The following is a 14702-nucleotide window of genomic DNA, read 5'->3' as shown; positions in this document are numbered from 1 at the left end:
AGTCACATGCAACCAGAGGGTATGGCCTGGGCTTTTATCTTTCTTTGCCAAACTGCAGGCCGCCTTCTGGGCTCTGAGGAAGCTTAGGCAGGGGCAGAGCTCTGACCACCACAGATGGTCTTACCTAAGCTTGGGGAGGACTGCCGTTTTTGGGGGGCTGTCCTGTCAGAAAGGGAGACCTAGCAGGTTCTACCGTGATGGGGTGTGAATCCATGTCATTCATCTCGTGAGTAGCTGGGTCTCTTGCTTAGCCATCCCCGGCCCGCCAGGATAAACCTGTAGGGATGGAGGCAGAGCCTCGCCTCTTGCTGGCTATGCTGTCTCGGACAGTGGCTACTGTCTCCCTGAGGCTCTTCAGTCCACGCAGGTTTTCTGAGCCAGGAGTGCAGGGAAGTGGTGCCTTCTGTCTGTGTCCCCATGGCTACCTGGGCCCTATGGGGTTGCCCTGCCATGTGGTGGAATTTCTATTCACAGCTTCCCCTGCCTCCCCAGGCCCAGCAAGGAGCTGGAATCATTGCTCAGGCCACTGCTGCCAGAGGCAGGCTCAGGTTGAAGACTTTATTGTATGCAAAAGGAAAGTACTTGACAAAATACTCCACTGTGGGAACTTCCCGTATTCTAACACCAGTGTCCAAACCCGCTCTTGTGTAAAAGCCAGGTTGTCTTGAGGCCAGCCGGCCCACTGTCCACAAGGCGTCCAGCCCTCCTCCCAGGTGCCCTGTGACCTCTTCGGCCTGGCTCAGGGTGGGCAGGGTCCTCCATCACAGCAAGTCTGAGAGCGGGTATGCAGAGTAGCACAGGCAGAAGCTTCTGGGAAGGCGGATCAGTAATGCCCTGGCAGCTGTGGCCGGAAGGAGAGGCCTCTGTGATGTGTCCACAGGGGCAGGACCTGCCCGCTACCCCAGCTACACAAACTCCGGCTGCCTCTTGCAGCTGTTGCCCCCTACCAGCCGCCCACCACGCAGCCTCACAGCTGGCAGCCAAGCTGCAGCCACACTGTTGCACCAGTTGGTGGCGTTGTACTGGCTGGTGGTGGTGCACTGGCTGGTGTTGTTGCACTGGTTGGTGTTGTACTCTGAGAGCCTCTGGGCTGACTCCTCCCCAGGGGCCTCCCAGGCCCCAGGCCCGTACTCCCCGGCTGTGGCGCCCAGTTGCTCTTCGCTGCCGCTGCGGCTGCCCTGACTGCCCTCTGTGCCTGCGTCGCCGCCCTGCCTCTCCAGAAAACTGAGCCGGTGCAGTGCAGCCCCACCTGCTGGGGACTGCAGGTCTGAGGCCTCCTCCAGCTCTGAGTCGGAGTCGTTGGAGGCGACGTGGGGTTCTGAAAAGTCCAAGGGAAAGGGACAGAGATACAGAGGGACAGATGGACAGCCTGTGAGCTGGGGGTGGAACCACTGAGCATCCACCTCTGGTGACACCAAGAGGCTCCCCCACCCCCCCAGCAGGCCTGTCTCCCTGCTCAGAACCCTCTCAAATCAGGTGCAGGGTCTCAGACACTTGGGGTTGTTTCCATTTCTGGGTGCCTGTTTCTTGGACCTGGCAAAACACCTTGAAAGGGTATCTCTTTGCAAGGGTTTATAACGGATTAAAGACAGGTGACACTTGTGTCCGGGGAAACAGTTCAGTCTGCAGCCCTTGCCATGGACCCACTACATCACCCACCATCTGCCCAGCACCTCCAGGGCCACCCCACTCACCAAGGCCCCCATCCTCAGCCTCCTCTGTCAAGGGAAAGGCCGCACCCCCGCTGCCCCCCAGGTACGGTGCCTGGACCACCACCTCAGGTCGCTGGCTGGATACCCCATCCTGCAGAAGCAGAAGAAAGGTCAGGGAAGCACCACGGTTCTGGCCATGCCACGTTCCATTTACTCTCTTATAAGTTAAACCAAGTAAAAACCCTAAATACCATTAACACCCGCTGCAGCTGAGCATATGAGGGCCCTCAGCCCCCATCCCATGTCTGGACAGGCTGAGCTCATGCAAAGGGGGCTGAGTCCCTGTGGACACCAGCACTGGAGCCACTGTCCTGACGCTACAACCAGGCATGTCCCCTCCACAGCCTGCCTCCCCTAAAGGCAGCTGATGAGGGGTTAAAGATGTGCAGTGGGGACTGAGTGTGGGACCCAATGCTGCCTGGAAATAAGACCCTCTACCAAGGAGAGCAGCAGGTTGGACACAGCTGAACTGTGTGGGAGCCAGGACACAAGGACAGGCTACAGCGGGGGCAGAAGTGGGAAACCAGAGGGGCCAGGACGGCTGGTCAAGTGCAGGTTCCATCCACAGATCTGAACCCACACTTCACCCAGTTCTTTGCTTAAAATGTGCCTTGAATGCCCCGGACAGCCCTGTCCAAGCCAAACATCTCCCAGCAGAGCTCCCTGTCTAGTCCCCCCATAGGCGAGCAAGGTTCCTGGCCCCCACCATGCTCAGAACCCTGCATCCCTTGTCCAGAGTGGGCAGCCCTCACCTGGCCCCCTGGGGCCTCTTCGGGCTCCTCCTCGAAGACCAGGCTGAAGTGGGCGATGAGGGTCTCCACGATGCAGGCCTGGTGGGGGTAGTCCACCAGCGAGGAAAGGGACACAGTGGCCTCAGTGGGCCGGGGCCGTAGCAGCGTGGGCCCAAACACAATGCCCAGGTTCCCTGGTGTCATCTTGTTGTCCTGTTCCACCTCCACGATCCTGGCGGGTTGTAGGGTGCAGGGGCAGGTGTGAGCAGCTCCCAGGACCCCGCCACCCTTGACCCTGGCCAACTCGGCCCTCACCTGCGAAGGTGCCGCATCAGGTACCGCAGTGTGGCCCAGTTCTCCCGAGGCAGGTCCCGTAGGAGTTCCCGCAACCGGCCTGCCATGGCCATGGCCGCAGCCTCGCTCTCTGTGGCATCCGGCCGACCCCGAGATGCTGCCTTGGCCTCGGCCTCGGCCTTCAGACTGTCTTTGGCCATCCCCACAAGCTCATGGTAGAGGCGGAAGGAAATGAGCGGCTCAGGCAGCTGCAGGGTGGCAGGTCAGGTGTGGAGGGTCAGTAGGCCTGGCCCACAGACTGCCAGTCCGGCACTGGCCCCGCCCTTGACAGCAGCCCCGCCTCTAGGTACAGATACTGACCACGCCCCAGCTTAGCAACCACGCCCCTTCCTAGCTCTGGTCATGCCCCCAGCAGGCTCCCTGTACAGCCTAGGAATTGCTCTGCCTTGTCACCATCTATCTCACCTGGCGCAGATAGAGTTTGAGGACATTGCTGATGTCGTGGGGCGACGCTTGCGACAATTCCACCAGCTCCTTGCCGTTCTCGAAGGCCTGGCATAGCTTCTCTACACGTGTCTTCACCCCATTGACCCGGTAGATGCCCTGTGGAAGCCTGCAGTTAGCAGGGGCCCATGCCTCTCCCTCCCTGTGCAGTCCCTTGGCTGGAGTCCCCACCGCTATGGCGGCGGTGGTCACCTTGGTGCGCAGCGCCCGCTGCTCGATCTCAAAGATGCACTTCTTGATGATGAAGGGCACGCCGTCGGGGGTGCTGCGGGCAGCATGTCTGAAGTCCTGGCCAAAGAGCTGCAGACGGCCCTGCAGCTTCTTGTGGCCGCACTGGATGGCCAAGGTCTCCAGGCACTTCTTGTGGCAGGCCAGGCAGCACTGGGGGTGGGCAGTGTGAGCAGCCCTTCCTGGCTCAGGTCCAGCTCAGACACCCCTGGCTACATCTCCTGCCTCATCTCAGTGCATGCACGCGCGTGCACACACACACACACACACACACACACACACACACACACACACACCACCCTACCCCACCCCTGACTCCCCGCCACAGTGCAGCTTCTGAAATGGTTTTCACCCTTCAGCCTGGGCTCCTCCCACTGCTCTGGCCCCACCTCCAGACCGCAGGTGCTCTCTCCCCACATGGGACGCACATCCAGGTGCCTGGCTCCCCTGGACCCGACCGGGACCACTCACCTCCTCACACTCAGCGCCCTGGAAGTACACGTAGCTGTTGCATTCCCGGCACTTGGCCGGCGTGCGGAGCTTCCGAAGCCGGTGGGTCCGGGCCGCCTTGGACAACCCCACGTGGCGGAAGGGCCCGCTGGGCATGGCCACAGGCAGCTCTGGAGTCATGCCATTGAGGTCAGCTGGTGGGGAAGGGGGAAGGTGGTCAGTGTCACCACGGGAGGTAAGGGCCAGACCCACAGAGAGTCTCCAAATCCCTCCTTCCCCCACTGCCCCTCCAGAGGCTCCCTCACCCTGATCAAAGGCTGACGCCCCTGCACTGCCCTCCTGGTCGGCCAGCTCCTCGTTGGACGACATGGTGCCACAGGAAGACATACGCTCGAACTTCTTAAAGTCCTCTGAGCAGGAAACAGGGTGTCAGAGACTCCCCCTGCACCCCCACCCCTGCTGCCCACTGCACAATGAGCCCACTGAAGCCTGGGATGGGTCGCAGCGTTCCATCTCCCACTGACCCAGCAGGCCCCTTCACCTGAGCCAGGGCTGGGGTCCAGACTGGCCTCTGAATCCGAGATGGAGATGGGCCACGACTTGTGTACCTGGTGGCCCCGCCCACCTGTGAAAGAGGTATCCCCAGTGAAGGTCTGAGGGGGGCTCCAAGGGGACCACGTCCACCCCCTCTTGGTACTCACTCCTGCGCTCCTTGGCAATCTCTCCCTCGCTGGGCCCACCGTCCTCCGGGGGGCTACTGGCAGCCTCTGCCCCCACAGCATCACTGACATTGAAGCTGCTTTTCCGAGTACGCAGGACTGGGGACCTGGTAGGACCAACAGCCAAAAGGAGGGGCCGTGATGGGGGTCACAAGGGCTCCCTGCCCCCGCCTTCATTTCAAGCAGGGAGTCTGGCTCCCTGGGCATGCACAGAAGGTAGTGTACCAGGCACTGGCGGGCACGTGGGGCTCGAAGTCGTAGTGCACATCAGGCTCCTCGCCGCGCTGCAGCTGGCGCACGTGGGAAGCATACTGCTGTCCTGGGTCGTACAGCTTGCTGCTCTCATACAGCATGTGGAAGTGCACGGGCAGTGGGGCCGTCTGCGTGTGCATCATCTGGTAATAGGAGATGGTGGCCTGTGGACGGGCGGGAGGTGAGCGCTAGCGGTCATGGCACCTGACAGGTAGGTGCTCCGCCCAGCTCTCCAGGGGAGCCCCAGTGCGCACCGACTTGATGGTCTGGTCGCTCTGCCGGATGACCTCCTGGATCTGCCGTAATGCCGTCACCTTGGTATCCTCCAGCTCCTGCTTCTGTGTTTTAGCATCGGCCACGCATGTACGGTATGTAGCCATTGCTTCCTCTGCCTGGGGTGGGGGCAGGAGGTGGGCGGTTGCCCAGGGAAGCATTAATCCAGGGTTCAGCCCTCAGGGCATCTTCAGGTCCCACAAAGAAATCAACTAGGTACAAAAGGATGGGAAGGCATTCCTGCCAGGAGGCAGAGCCTGGACAAGGGACCAGAGGTGGGCAGTTCTGTACAGGGCATGAGGATCTGTCACCATGGGCCTTGCCCTCCATCACCGGCCCTCACCTTGTTCTTGGCCTCCTCCTCCAGGCGACGACGCTTATCCAGGGTCTTGGAGGCTGCACCCCCTGCACCGGGCCCAATGCTGGCTTGCTCCTCCTCCGCCTTGGCCACCAGGAAGCGGGCCTTGTCATGGTCCTCGCAGCGCTGCATGTAGCCCTGCTTGGCCTTGCGGAGATTGGACTCTGCCTCTTGCTGTGGGTATGGCAGTGAGCAGATGACCCCGGTCAGTCAAATACACATTAGAGACCTCTACCACCCACACCTCTTGTGCACAGATCCTGTGGCCAGTGAAACAAATGGGACTGATGGTGGAAAAGCAGGAGGTGACACCCATAGTGGGACCCTGGAGCCAGCATCTGGCCTGCCTATTTTACAGCTGGGGAAGGTAAGGCACAGCTAAGCTCTGAAGGAGACACCGACGACATCATCCTCTTGACACCTACACCCACGCCCACCACAGTGACTTGCGCTTTTGTCTCTTTCACTTCCCTTCTTACAGGCGAGACCAGTAAGGTCGCCCAGACAGGAAGTGAGGCACCCTCAAAGAGGACTCAGTTAAAACCCAGTGAGCCTTCTGCGGGCCACACCTTCCAGCCTACACCATCAGAAGCTCAAACATATAGGAATTCATATGAGTACTAGTAGAAACCATGGAAGAATTCGTTTAAGTAAACATAGCACAGGGAAGGCCTTTCCATATGTGACATAGAACCAAGAAATCATAAAAGGAAAGACTACTACTAACGATCATGGGTTTCAACTGGGAAAACAGGCCAACGGGTTAAATCAAAAATCAAAACAATAAACTGGGGGAGAAGGAGTCTGTAACACATATCATCCAAAGCTGGGTTCTCTAATAGGTAGAAAGCTGTGGGAAGTCAATAGGAAACAGGCTACTGTCCAGTCCAAGGTGAACAAAGGATATGAACTGAGAGCTCATAGAAGAGGAAGAGCTTGGTTGTGGCTCTGGAGGTCAGCCTCCCTCTCATCCCCTATGACCCAGCCATTATCTTTTGGGCACTGATCTGAGATGAATGCTAGGTCACAGGTCTGAGTAACAGGGGCAAAAGCTCATCACAGCAGTGATGTTTGAAACAGCAACAGCTCAACCACAACTAAACTCCATCAATAGGGATGTACTGAAATACGCCATGTGGCTCTGTAGCTGAGAATGCCTAGCTAAGAAAAAGGCAGGAGGGGTTTCACGTGGACTGAGACGGGGCAAGTCCCTGAATGTGGAGGTGTATTTAAAAGCTCAGAAGCAGAAGGGGTACTTGGCAAGCTGTCATCAGGTGTGCAAAAGTTGGGGAGAGGAGCATTTGCCAGACATGCTAGACAGAGCCACAGGACTCCACTAACTGGAGCTGGTTTCACCACCGACCCTGTTAACACATCTAAAAAGCAACACAAAAGATACTAGTGCCTTTGGAACTGCCCAAAAAGAGGTGAGAAGAGTAACCTGGAGGAAGAACCTGGAGCATCCACCAGACCTGGATGAGCCCGTTTGGTCTACCCCAGACCTGCTCCTGGCAGCCACAGTGTTCCCCTGTGACAGCAAACTGACACTGAGGGGGGCCCCAGGGCCAGGGCTAGGGCCTTTCCTGCCACAGCCTGGAGGTCAGGAGCCTGAAGCAACTTGGAGGCAGGACCTGCCTCACGTGGGCACAGGGCACTCTGCACGATGTCGGCAAAACTTGGGAAATCTTCATCTGGGTGCGTACCAGAGGACTGCACACGCGCGAGCTGGCTGCCCTGGCCCCTCCCAGCCCCCGTGCCCCACCCGTGGTACCAGCTTCCTCTGGGCGCGGTGCCAGGACTCCTTGATCTCCTTCCTGCGCTTCTCATGCTCGAGCCGCCGCAGATTCAGGGGCTTGGGGGAGACAAGTGTGAGTGGGGACCCCGGCACCCTCCATTCCACCCACCCTCCCAGGTGCAGCCTACCTGCATGAAGGTCTGGGTCAGCAGCGTGCCCACTGCCTGCACCAGGCCGTGGCCGAACTCCAGGTCCTGTTCTAGTGCCAGTGAGTAGATGGACAGGAGGGGCATGTGCGGCTGTGGGGTGGGGCCGGCGTCAGGGTCACGTGGGGGTGGGCCAGGAGCCCCCCTGCTCCCTTAACCGCCCTTGTACAGTCTGGAAACCCCTTTCTTCCAGTTCATCCTGGAGGTATTGAGACTTACATCCAGGCCTGAGGAACCCTGCCCGATGCCCCACCCACCCACACACTCCCCCCAAGTTCCCCACCTCCTGCATGACACTCTGTCTGCAGTTCTGGACGATCTTCTGCAGGCCTTTGGCAAAGTCCATCTCTGCAGGGGAAGGGGTGTGAGGGCAGGGGGGCGGAGGGGCCCTCCAGCCAGACCCCACCCTGCAGGCCCCAGCTCTCACCCAGCGCGCTCCGCTTCTCCAGGTAGCCGATGAGGTCCTTCATGTATTTGGCCATGTTCTTGGCGTACTGCAGGGCAGCGTCCACGCCCCCCTCACAGCGCTGCAGCAGGGTGTCCACGTCCTCCGGGGACAGGCAGCCTGCAGAGTAGACACCCCTCAGCCCAGGCTCCACCCCACCCAGCCCTCCTCTGTCCCAGCCCACCCCTCCTCCCATCCACCACCTCAGTCCTCTGCCACTTGCTGGGCTCAGACTCACCCGCATCACACTCCTCGCCACTGGGGGGGGCACTCTCACTCCCCTGTCCATACAGGTTCTCCATGGACTATATCAGAAGGAGACAGGTGAGTCCAGCCTGGGCTGGGCCCTGTTTGAGGCCCACCCTGCAAGAGACAATCTCCGCCCCTCTGGACAGAGTGAGTGGCCATGGTCCTCAGAGGGAACAGGGGCATGCACTCGCCCTGCCAGCCTGACCCCAAGCAATATGCAGGCCACCCTTGCTCACCTGGCCTGGGTCCCCAGGGGGCACTGACAGGAGGATGCTGCTGTCCACTTCACCCATGAGGAACTCGGATACACTGCAGGGTGGAGGGGCAAGTGTCAAGGGGCACATGGGTCCACATGGGTCTCCACCCTTCCCCACCCCGACCCATCCCCAACCCTACCCCATACTCACGTGCTGCTGAAGGAGACAGCAATGGTCTCCAAGGCCTTTTCAAACTCCTGCTTGTCTGACTCATTGTTGCACTCATAATGGAAAGCTAGGGACAGACAAGGATGAGAGAGGTTGGTCCAATCTGTTTGGGAGGTGACCAACCGTGCAACTAATTGAAGGGGGAGCATTAGGGCTGTTGTGTCCATCACACTCCTATGTATCCTTCAAAACCCACTTCAAACATCCCCTCCTTCAGAAAGCCCTCCCAGACAGAAAGCCCTCTGTGCCTTGTCCCAGCCGGCTGACCTTTGACTTTGGCAATGAGGGTGCCAGCAGCCGTGAGTGTCTCCACAGTGTTCAGCAGTGGGTACTTGGAGATGACCTGGCGCATCACACGGAGGGCCTCACCCAGGCACTCATGGGCCAGTGGCCGGCGGGCCTCAAGGAGTTCTGCCAGGTAGAGTGGGTATGAGCAGGGAGGGAGGGAAAGCCTGTCCACCAAACCACCTAACCCTAACACTTCTCTCCCCAGGTGGGGAGACTGAGGCAGAGGTGGGAGAAGGCCAACTGCCTGAGGCTCAGTGTGTGACCTCAGGGGGTGGGGTGGGGTGGACTGTCCCTCTCTGGACTGCTGGCCAGGTCGACAAAGGCCAAATGTCAGTCTAGACAGTCCTGCTTAGAACACGCTTTCCTGTCCCTCTAGAAATAACCTTCCACTGTCGTCCAAGCTGCAAAGCTCTGTTCAATTCTCTCCTGGCCCTGCCGGCCTGGGAACTGAAGTTTAAACACCCCATTATCTCTCTCCAGACAGCCCCCCTGTGAGGCAGGCCCTGTTATCACCTCCATTTAGAAGGTGAGGAAACTGAGGCACACAGGGGAGAAGTCATTTCGAAAGGATCACACAGCTTTTCCATTTACAATAGCTCTGAAGATAGAAGGACACTGCCTGGCTTTATCACGAGGGCAGTGGGAAGCCATGGAAGGTGTTAGAGCAAAGAAAGGTCAAGGTCAGATCTACATCTTTGAGGGAGGCTTTAAGTGTCCTCCTCAGATATTCTGAACTGGAAAAAAAGCAGAGTGTGCAGGCAGAACATGCACCATGTAGTGGAAACAAAAGTGAAGAAACTTGTAGATGCTGAAGGAATGAGCAGGCCTACTGACACCCAGGAGGGGCCTGCCTGTACCTCCCCCGCCTGTGTGCTTCTCAGGTGGGGGAGATACTCAGCCTGGGAGGTGATACTCAAAAAAAAAAAAAAAAAAAAGGAATCTGGAAATAGGTGTCTGATCCCTTTTCAGCACTGAGGACCCTCACTAAATAGCACCGACAGGGAGACCCCTATGGAGTCCTTGGCCCCAACATTCCTCGGATTCAGGATTTGCGCCTGAATCAGCGGGGAACTCCGGGAGGCCGGAAGGAGCTTCAGGGATCCGGGGAGGCTGGCCACGCCCCTTCCCCAGACATTCCTCCCAGGCACCCCCACCCCTGGTATCTCCAGGGCCTCCGCCACCTGGGTCCCCGCAGCACCCCAACCTGGGCAGGTGGGATCCTGGCGAAGCCTAGACATGCCCAGCTCCGCACCGGCTAAGGTAAGCGCCCGGCAGCCCTGTGTCCCCAGTGGGCCGGCAAATACCCAGAGCGCCACGTGCTCCTGACCAGAGCCTGCACCCCCACACCCCGCCCATTCCCTCACCTCGGGGCCCTGCCTGGCAGCGCACAGGCCTCTGGTCCAGCGCGGGGTGCACCGTCCCGCAGATACACATAGTGTACCGTCAGAGCCCAGGGACCGTGAATGCGCACGACGGACTAGGGTCTTTAATACCGGGTCTTCATCAGCCAAACCGGCTCTGGCCAGTCCGAAGACCCCGCCCCCGCCGAGGAAAGCTCCGCCCCCCGGAGTCCCGCGAGCCCTGGCTGGGGTTCTCTGCCCCCCAAACTCAAGGATCAGGACTCAGACCCGAGTAGAAGAGGAGACGTGACTCCATTTGGGATGGGGCTGCCAAGGGCAGACAGGGAAACAGGCCCAGGTACATGGCGTGGGGAGGTGCAGGGAGACCCTGCCCGCATGGATCCCTGCTCTTATTGCCTCCCAGGCCGAAAGCCGTCTGGCTATCCCACAACTACCATTGTAGGCTGAGGACCTCTGGTCACAGCCAGCATCCGTGCAGGACGTGTCGTTGCCCCATTTCACAGATGAAATACCAGGGTCTCCCAGGCCGGCAGGGGCAGCACCAGCATTCAAACCCAAATCCTCTCTACTCCAGGCCCTTCCCTCTGCCCAGGGCTGCCCCAAGGTGCAAAGAAGGGGGCCCCTGCCCTGGCCATCCTCCTGCACAATGCCCACAGGCTCAGCTCCGCCCAGGCCTGGCCTCCAAGGAAGCGCTAGGATCGGAAAGGAACCGAGATTAGAGAGTTTCCCCAGGAAACTCTCCAGCTCCACCCCAGGACCAGATAACCCCACAGGCTGACACCACCCCCACAGCAGAGGCTTGGCCAGCAGAGGAGCTCCCCATTACAGCCTTTAAAATGGAGGTCCCTCTCCAGGTAGAGGTTGAACCCGGGCTCTGGCTCAGGTGAGCCGGAGCCAGGGGGCCACCCTGAGCCTCAGTTTCCTCATCTGTAAAATGGGCACATGAAAGGAGCAGGCCAGGGTGTTTAGCATGGCCCTGGCACTGCGGTTTCCTGAAGGAGAGATCACAGTGCCCTCCTTGGCTGTCAGGGACAAACAGGAAGCAGATGAAAATAACTCGGCAGGCAGGAAGCTGAGCTGTCAGCGGACGCGTGGAGAAAACGGAACTGCCATCCACAGCCCGCTCACTCCTGCAGCTTGCGTGCCGGTCCTGCCCCTCGTCCCTCCTGAGTCTCTCTGTCCACACCTCAGCCTGCCTCTCATTCACTTCAGTCCAACATGCAGATCTGACCTTGTTCCACTTCTGCTCTGACACCTTCTATGGCTCCCCAGCACCCTCAGGATAGCACCCAGGGTCCCTCTGCTTGCCATTCTCAATGTCTTCAGCCTTACACATTTCATACACCTGAACCTTATTCCCTCAAATGCATCTCTACTTTGTGTTTCTATGCACATGACATTCTCTCTACCTCAATGCCTTTCCTTCCTAGTTGCCACTGAACTCCTATTCACCTGTCAGAACCCTAGCTGCAATGTCTTTTTCCACAAAGCCCTCCCAATCACTTCCTTCTGAGCCTCCCCAAGTCCTTCCCCAACTCTGTGCTGACCCCTTAGGTTTTAAGGCCTGACCCTGCCTTCCTCCACCCAGGCCTTGGTGTCCCTGCCAGTTCTCACCATCATGCAGAACACACTCCTTCAGTTTCTCAAGGCCCTCGGCAAAGCGGGCCACGTCAGCCAGCAGGTGGGAGATGTCCTCCACGGTGTCTGGGCAGGGTCCCTGGATGGGTGCCTCGGCCGGGCTGGCTGCAGACAGTGGGCTGCGATGGCTGCGGCCCAGTGTCCAAGTGCTGGTCCCCGACAGAGGGAAGCCAGCAGCGCTGGCATGGCGGCTCAGGCTGGTGGGCCTCTTGAGAGTGCCCGTTGCCTTAGCATTCGAGGCCACACTTGGTGGTTCTAGGCCGGGCCCCAGGGACACTGCATCAGCCCCATCTCTCCTAGGCAGCTCCTGGGAGGGTGGGGGGAGCTGGTAAAGCAGGTGCTCCCATCGAGCCCTGCCTCAGTTTCCCTGGAAGTGAAGTGGGGCTCTGGAGGGTCTTCAGCCTGACCCCATAGAGGTCAGAGGCCACAGGTCAGAGGGCTGAGATTTGGTGCCTTGCCCCTCCCACACCTGTTACCCAACGTCCTCTCCTGGAGCTTGCACAAACAACGTCTCTGCCCAAACCACAGCCGGGGTGGGGGAGGGGCACCCCACTTCCGGAGGTAGGGGAGGGAGGGGGGTAAGGGGGAAGGGAGGGGGGAGGGCTGGGGTCTCCTGAGCTGTCTCAGTAGAGGCCACTGCAGATGCCTACTCATTGGTAGACACCTCCTTGGTTCCTGTCCTCTGACGGTCCAGCAAACTCCTGAGCCCACAGACACCGAAGGCCCTGTAGATGCCCCCAGGCTTGCACCAGGCCTGTCCCTGTGGGTCTCCTTCCACACTCTGCTCCCTATAAACCTTCTGCCTAACAGCCTGGCTATAGCTCTCACATCTAACGGTGCCTGGAGACCCCAAATTCCCTGAGCCCCCACCTGACAAAGTCCAGGCCCAATGCACTCACACCCTGGTACCCACCCCACCACTCCCTGGACCCCACAGCCGGCACTGGACAGGGTGGGAGGGTGCATGGCCGTCCCAAGGACTCCTACCGTAAGCTGAACGCGAGGATCCCAGCCCATCCTGCGAAGACCCTGCAGTCCAGCCTGGTGGGGGCTGTAGCTGGCTCGTGCCCCCCGCCACTGGCCCAGCATGTCACTGCCTGGCCCTGCCCTGCCGGGCCTGATCACAGGGTGTTCTCCTGTCCCCGTGCTGCCCAGCTGTCGCTCCAAGGTCCCCGCCCGCTCCGTGCTCCCCTTAGAGGCTCACTCACCCCTGAGGGCTGTGGGCAGGGGCTTCCCGCCCGGTTCTTTTTCGAGATAGATGGGGTTTTCATGAGCTCTCTCTTCTTCCTGGAGAACATGGCGGGGCCGGGCCCGAGAAGCCCAAGGGGGCCTGGCTGGGGGAGGTAGGCCAGGGGTCTCAGTGCTACAGCTCCTGGTGTTGGTGGCCTCGGGACCACATTGCTGCTGGCCACCCCCTCCTCAGCTGTCAGGCTCACGTGACAGGCACAGCCCTCATTGGCGGGCGCTTCCCCCCACAGGAAAAGGCCTCCGGAGGCGGTGACTCAGACCCGCCCCTGACCCTCCCCAGCCTCAGCCTCAGCCTGCCCCTCTGCACAGTGGGCTCGAAGGTGGGGTCCCAGGCCCCACCCCCAGCTTCCGCTTCCCTGAGCTCTGCGCGTGCACATTCACCAAGGTGCCCTGCGTGGCGGCAATGACCCAGGCAAGACACCGATGCCCCAGGCACAGTCCTGGCAGGGACACAGCGACTGCAGAGATGCTCACCCCCACTCAGCCACACCCAGATGCACCCAGGAGTGCAGATACCTGAACACAACGGACATGTGGGGACACAGACTTTGATGTATACTCAGAAGCTACCCAGCTCCACAGATGCCATGGGTACCCTGGACACAGGCACCTGCCTTCCAGTCCTCCCACTGCTCCTCTGTGTGGCTGCCCTCCACCCTTTGGCAACCCCCCCTGCAGACCCCAGGGAACAGTGCAGGGTATAGTGGGTTGCCTCCCCTCCATCCATCTCCCATCCCCACCCCTGATTCTACATTCTGGGGACACTCAGCAGGACAGGTTAACCCTAATGCTAACTGCTGAGGCCACCATGCCACCTCCTCCCTCCCTGGCTTGGCCCCCAGACCTGGGGCATTGGCAATGTGTATAGCACCCCCTGTACCCTTTCCCCCCATAACCACCTCTTCTCTTGGAGACCCCCTAATCTGAGCCTTTTCCCCTCCCCCAGTCTTCCTTCCCTCCCCTTTTGGAATCTCACACCCTCATCCCCTACCCCTTCCCGACCACTGGCCCCCACTGACCTCAGGTGGGAGGGGTGGATCTCCAGGGCACAGGGCACGCAGGCCACAGCACCTCACAGCAAACCCAGTTCTCCAGGCCCGGGTCCATCCACTAACCCATCCCAGAAGGCCCTTGAGGATCCTCTGCCCACCACTCATCGCTCTGGATGCCAAGATCGGGGGGTGAGGGCCGGCTGCAGGGCTGGCTAGCTGGTGGGCCTCTGCCTGGTTGGAGGCCTGAAGTCTAGGCCACCCCTTCTGGGCTCCCCCAGCTGCCCCAGACATTCCTGAGCCCTGACCTCATGCCCACTTCAGATCCAGCCACTCACAGGTACCGCCTTCAGGCGCCAGAACTACAGGGGCACTCAGGGGCTCCAGGAGCAGTGTCCAGGCTCTTATGAAGGGCATACCTGCACAGGAGACACTCCCCAGCCACCACACAAGCTTTCACAGCTGGGAGTCCAGCTAGCTGTAGCTAGGTTCACATCTGCATCCACACACCCATTCTAGCACACACTCTGTGCCAAGCCCAGTGTCCAGGCACATGTACAGAGCCATTTTGGGATGAATATGCAACCTGACACAGGG

At 59.7% G+C, this 14702-nt stretch overlaps 1 protein-coding gene across 4 annotated transcripts; it reads right to left on the bottom strand.

Moving 5' to 3' along the window:
• Positions 1-544: 544 nt before the first annotated feature.
• On the bottom strand, positions 545-14360 carry ARHGAP45 (Rho GTPase activating protein 45). 4 transcript variants are annotated; one of them, XM_042250457.2, is made up of 24 exons: positions 13077-13293; positions 12856-12985; positions 11845-12175; positions 8849-8992; positions 8564-8648; positions 8393-8465; positions 8146-8212; positions 7890-8027; positions 7746-7810; positions 7445-7555; positions 7293-7373; positions 5507-5695; positions 5145-5282; positions 4864-5054; positions 4621-4745; positions 4461-4544; positions 4225-4329; positions 3941-4113; positions 3434-3622; positions 3203-3340; positions 2759-2985; positions 2465-2675; positions 1695-1803; positions 545-1318 (listed from the first exon to the last, which is right to left on the bottom strand). In XM_042250457.2, the coding sequence occupies exons 2-24, from the start codon at positions 12955-12957 to the stop codon at positions 906-908; spliced, it is 3489 nt and encodes a 1162-aa protein (XP_042106391.1). In that variant the 5' UTR covers positions 12958-12985; positions 13077-13293; the 3' UTR covers positions 545-905. The 4 variants fall into 4 exon arrangements, with proteins under 4 accessions (XP_042106391.1, XP_042106392.1, XP_027825965.1 ...); XM_042250458.1 differs by lacking the exons at positions 12856-12985; positions 13077-13293 and adding an exon at positions 14136-14360; XM_027970164.3 differs by having other exon boundaries at positions 12856-13293.
• Between the last annotated feature and the right edge of the window lie 342 nt (positions 14361-14702).

Source organism: Ovis aries, chromosome 5 (genome assembly GCF_016772045.2).
Source record: "Ovis aries strain OAR_USU_Benz2616 breed Rambouillet chromosome 5, ARS-UI_Ramb_v3.0, whole genome shotgun sequence".
In the NCBI taxonomy this organism is placed as follows: domain Eukaryota; kingdom Metazoa; phylum Chordata; class Mammalia; order Artiodactyla; family Bovidae; genus Ovis; species Ovis aries.
Note: the sequence above shows the minus strand (reverse complement) of the source record. Positions and strands in the feature narration are given on the sequence as shown.

Coding starts and splice junctions, on each gene's coding strand:
- ARHGAP45 (XM_042250458.1), bottom strand. CDS start 14,273: ATGAGTGGTGGGCAGAGGATCCTCAAGGGCCTTCTGGGATGGGTTAGT. Junction 8,466..8,563: donor GCTGTCTCCTTCAGCAGCAC/GTGAGTATGGGG, acceptor TCCACCCTGCAG/TGTATCCGAGTTCCTCATGG. Junction 5,283..5,506: donor AGGAGGAGGCCAAGAACAAG/GTGAGGGCCGGT, acceptor CCCCCACCCCAG/GCAGAGGAAGCAATGGCTAC.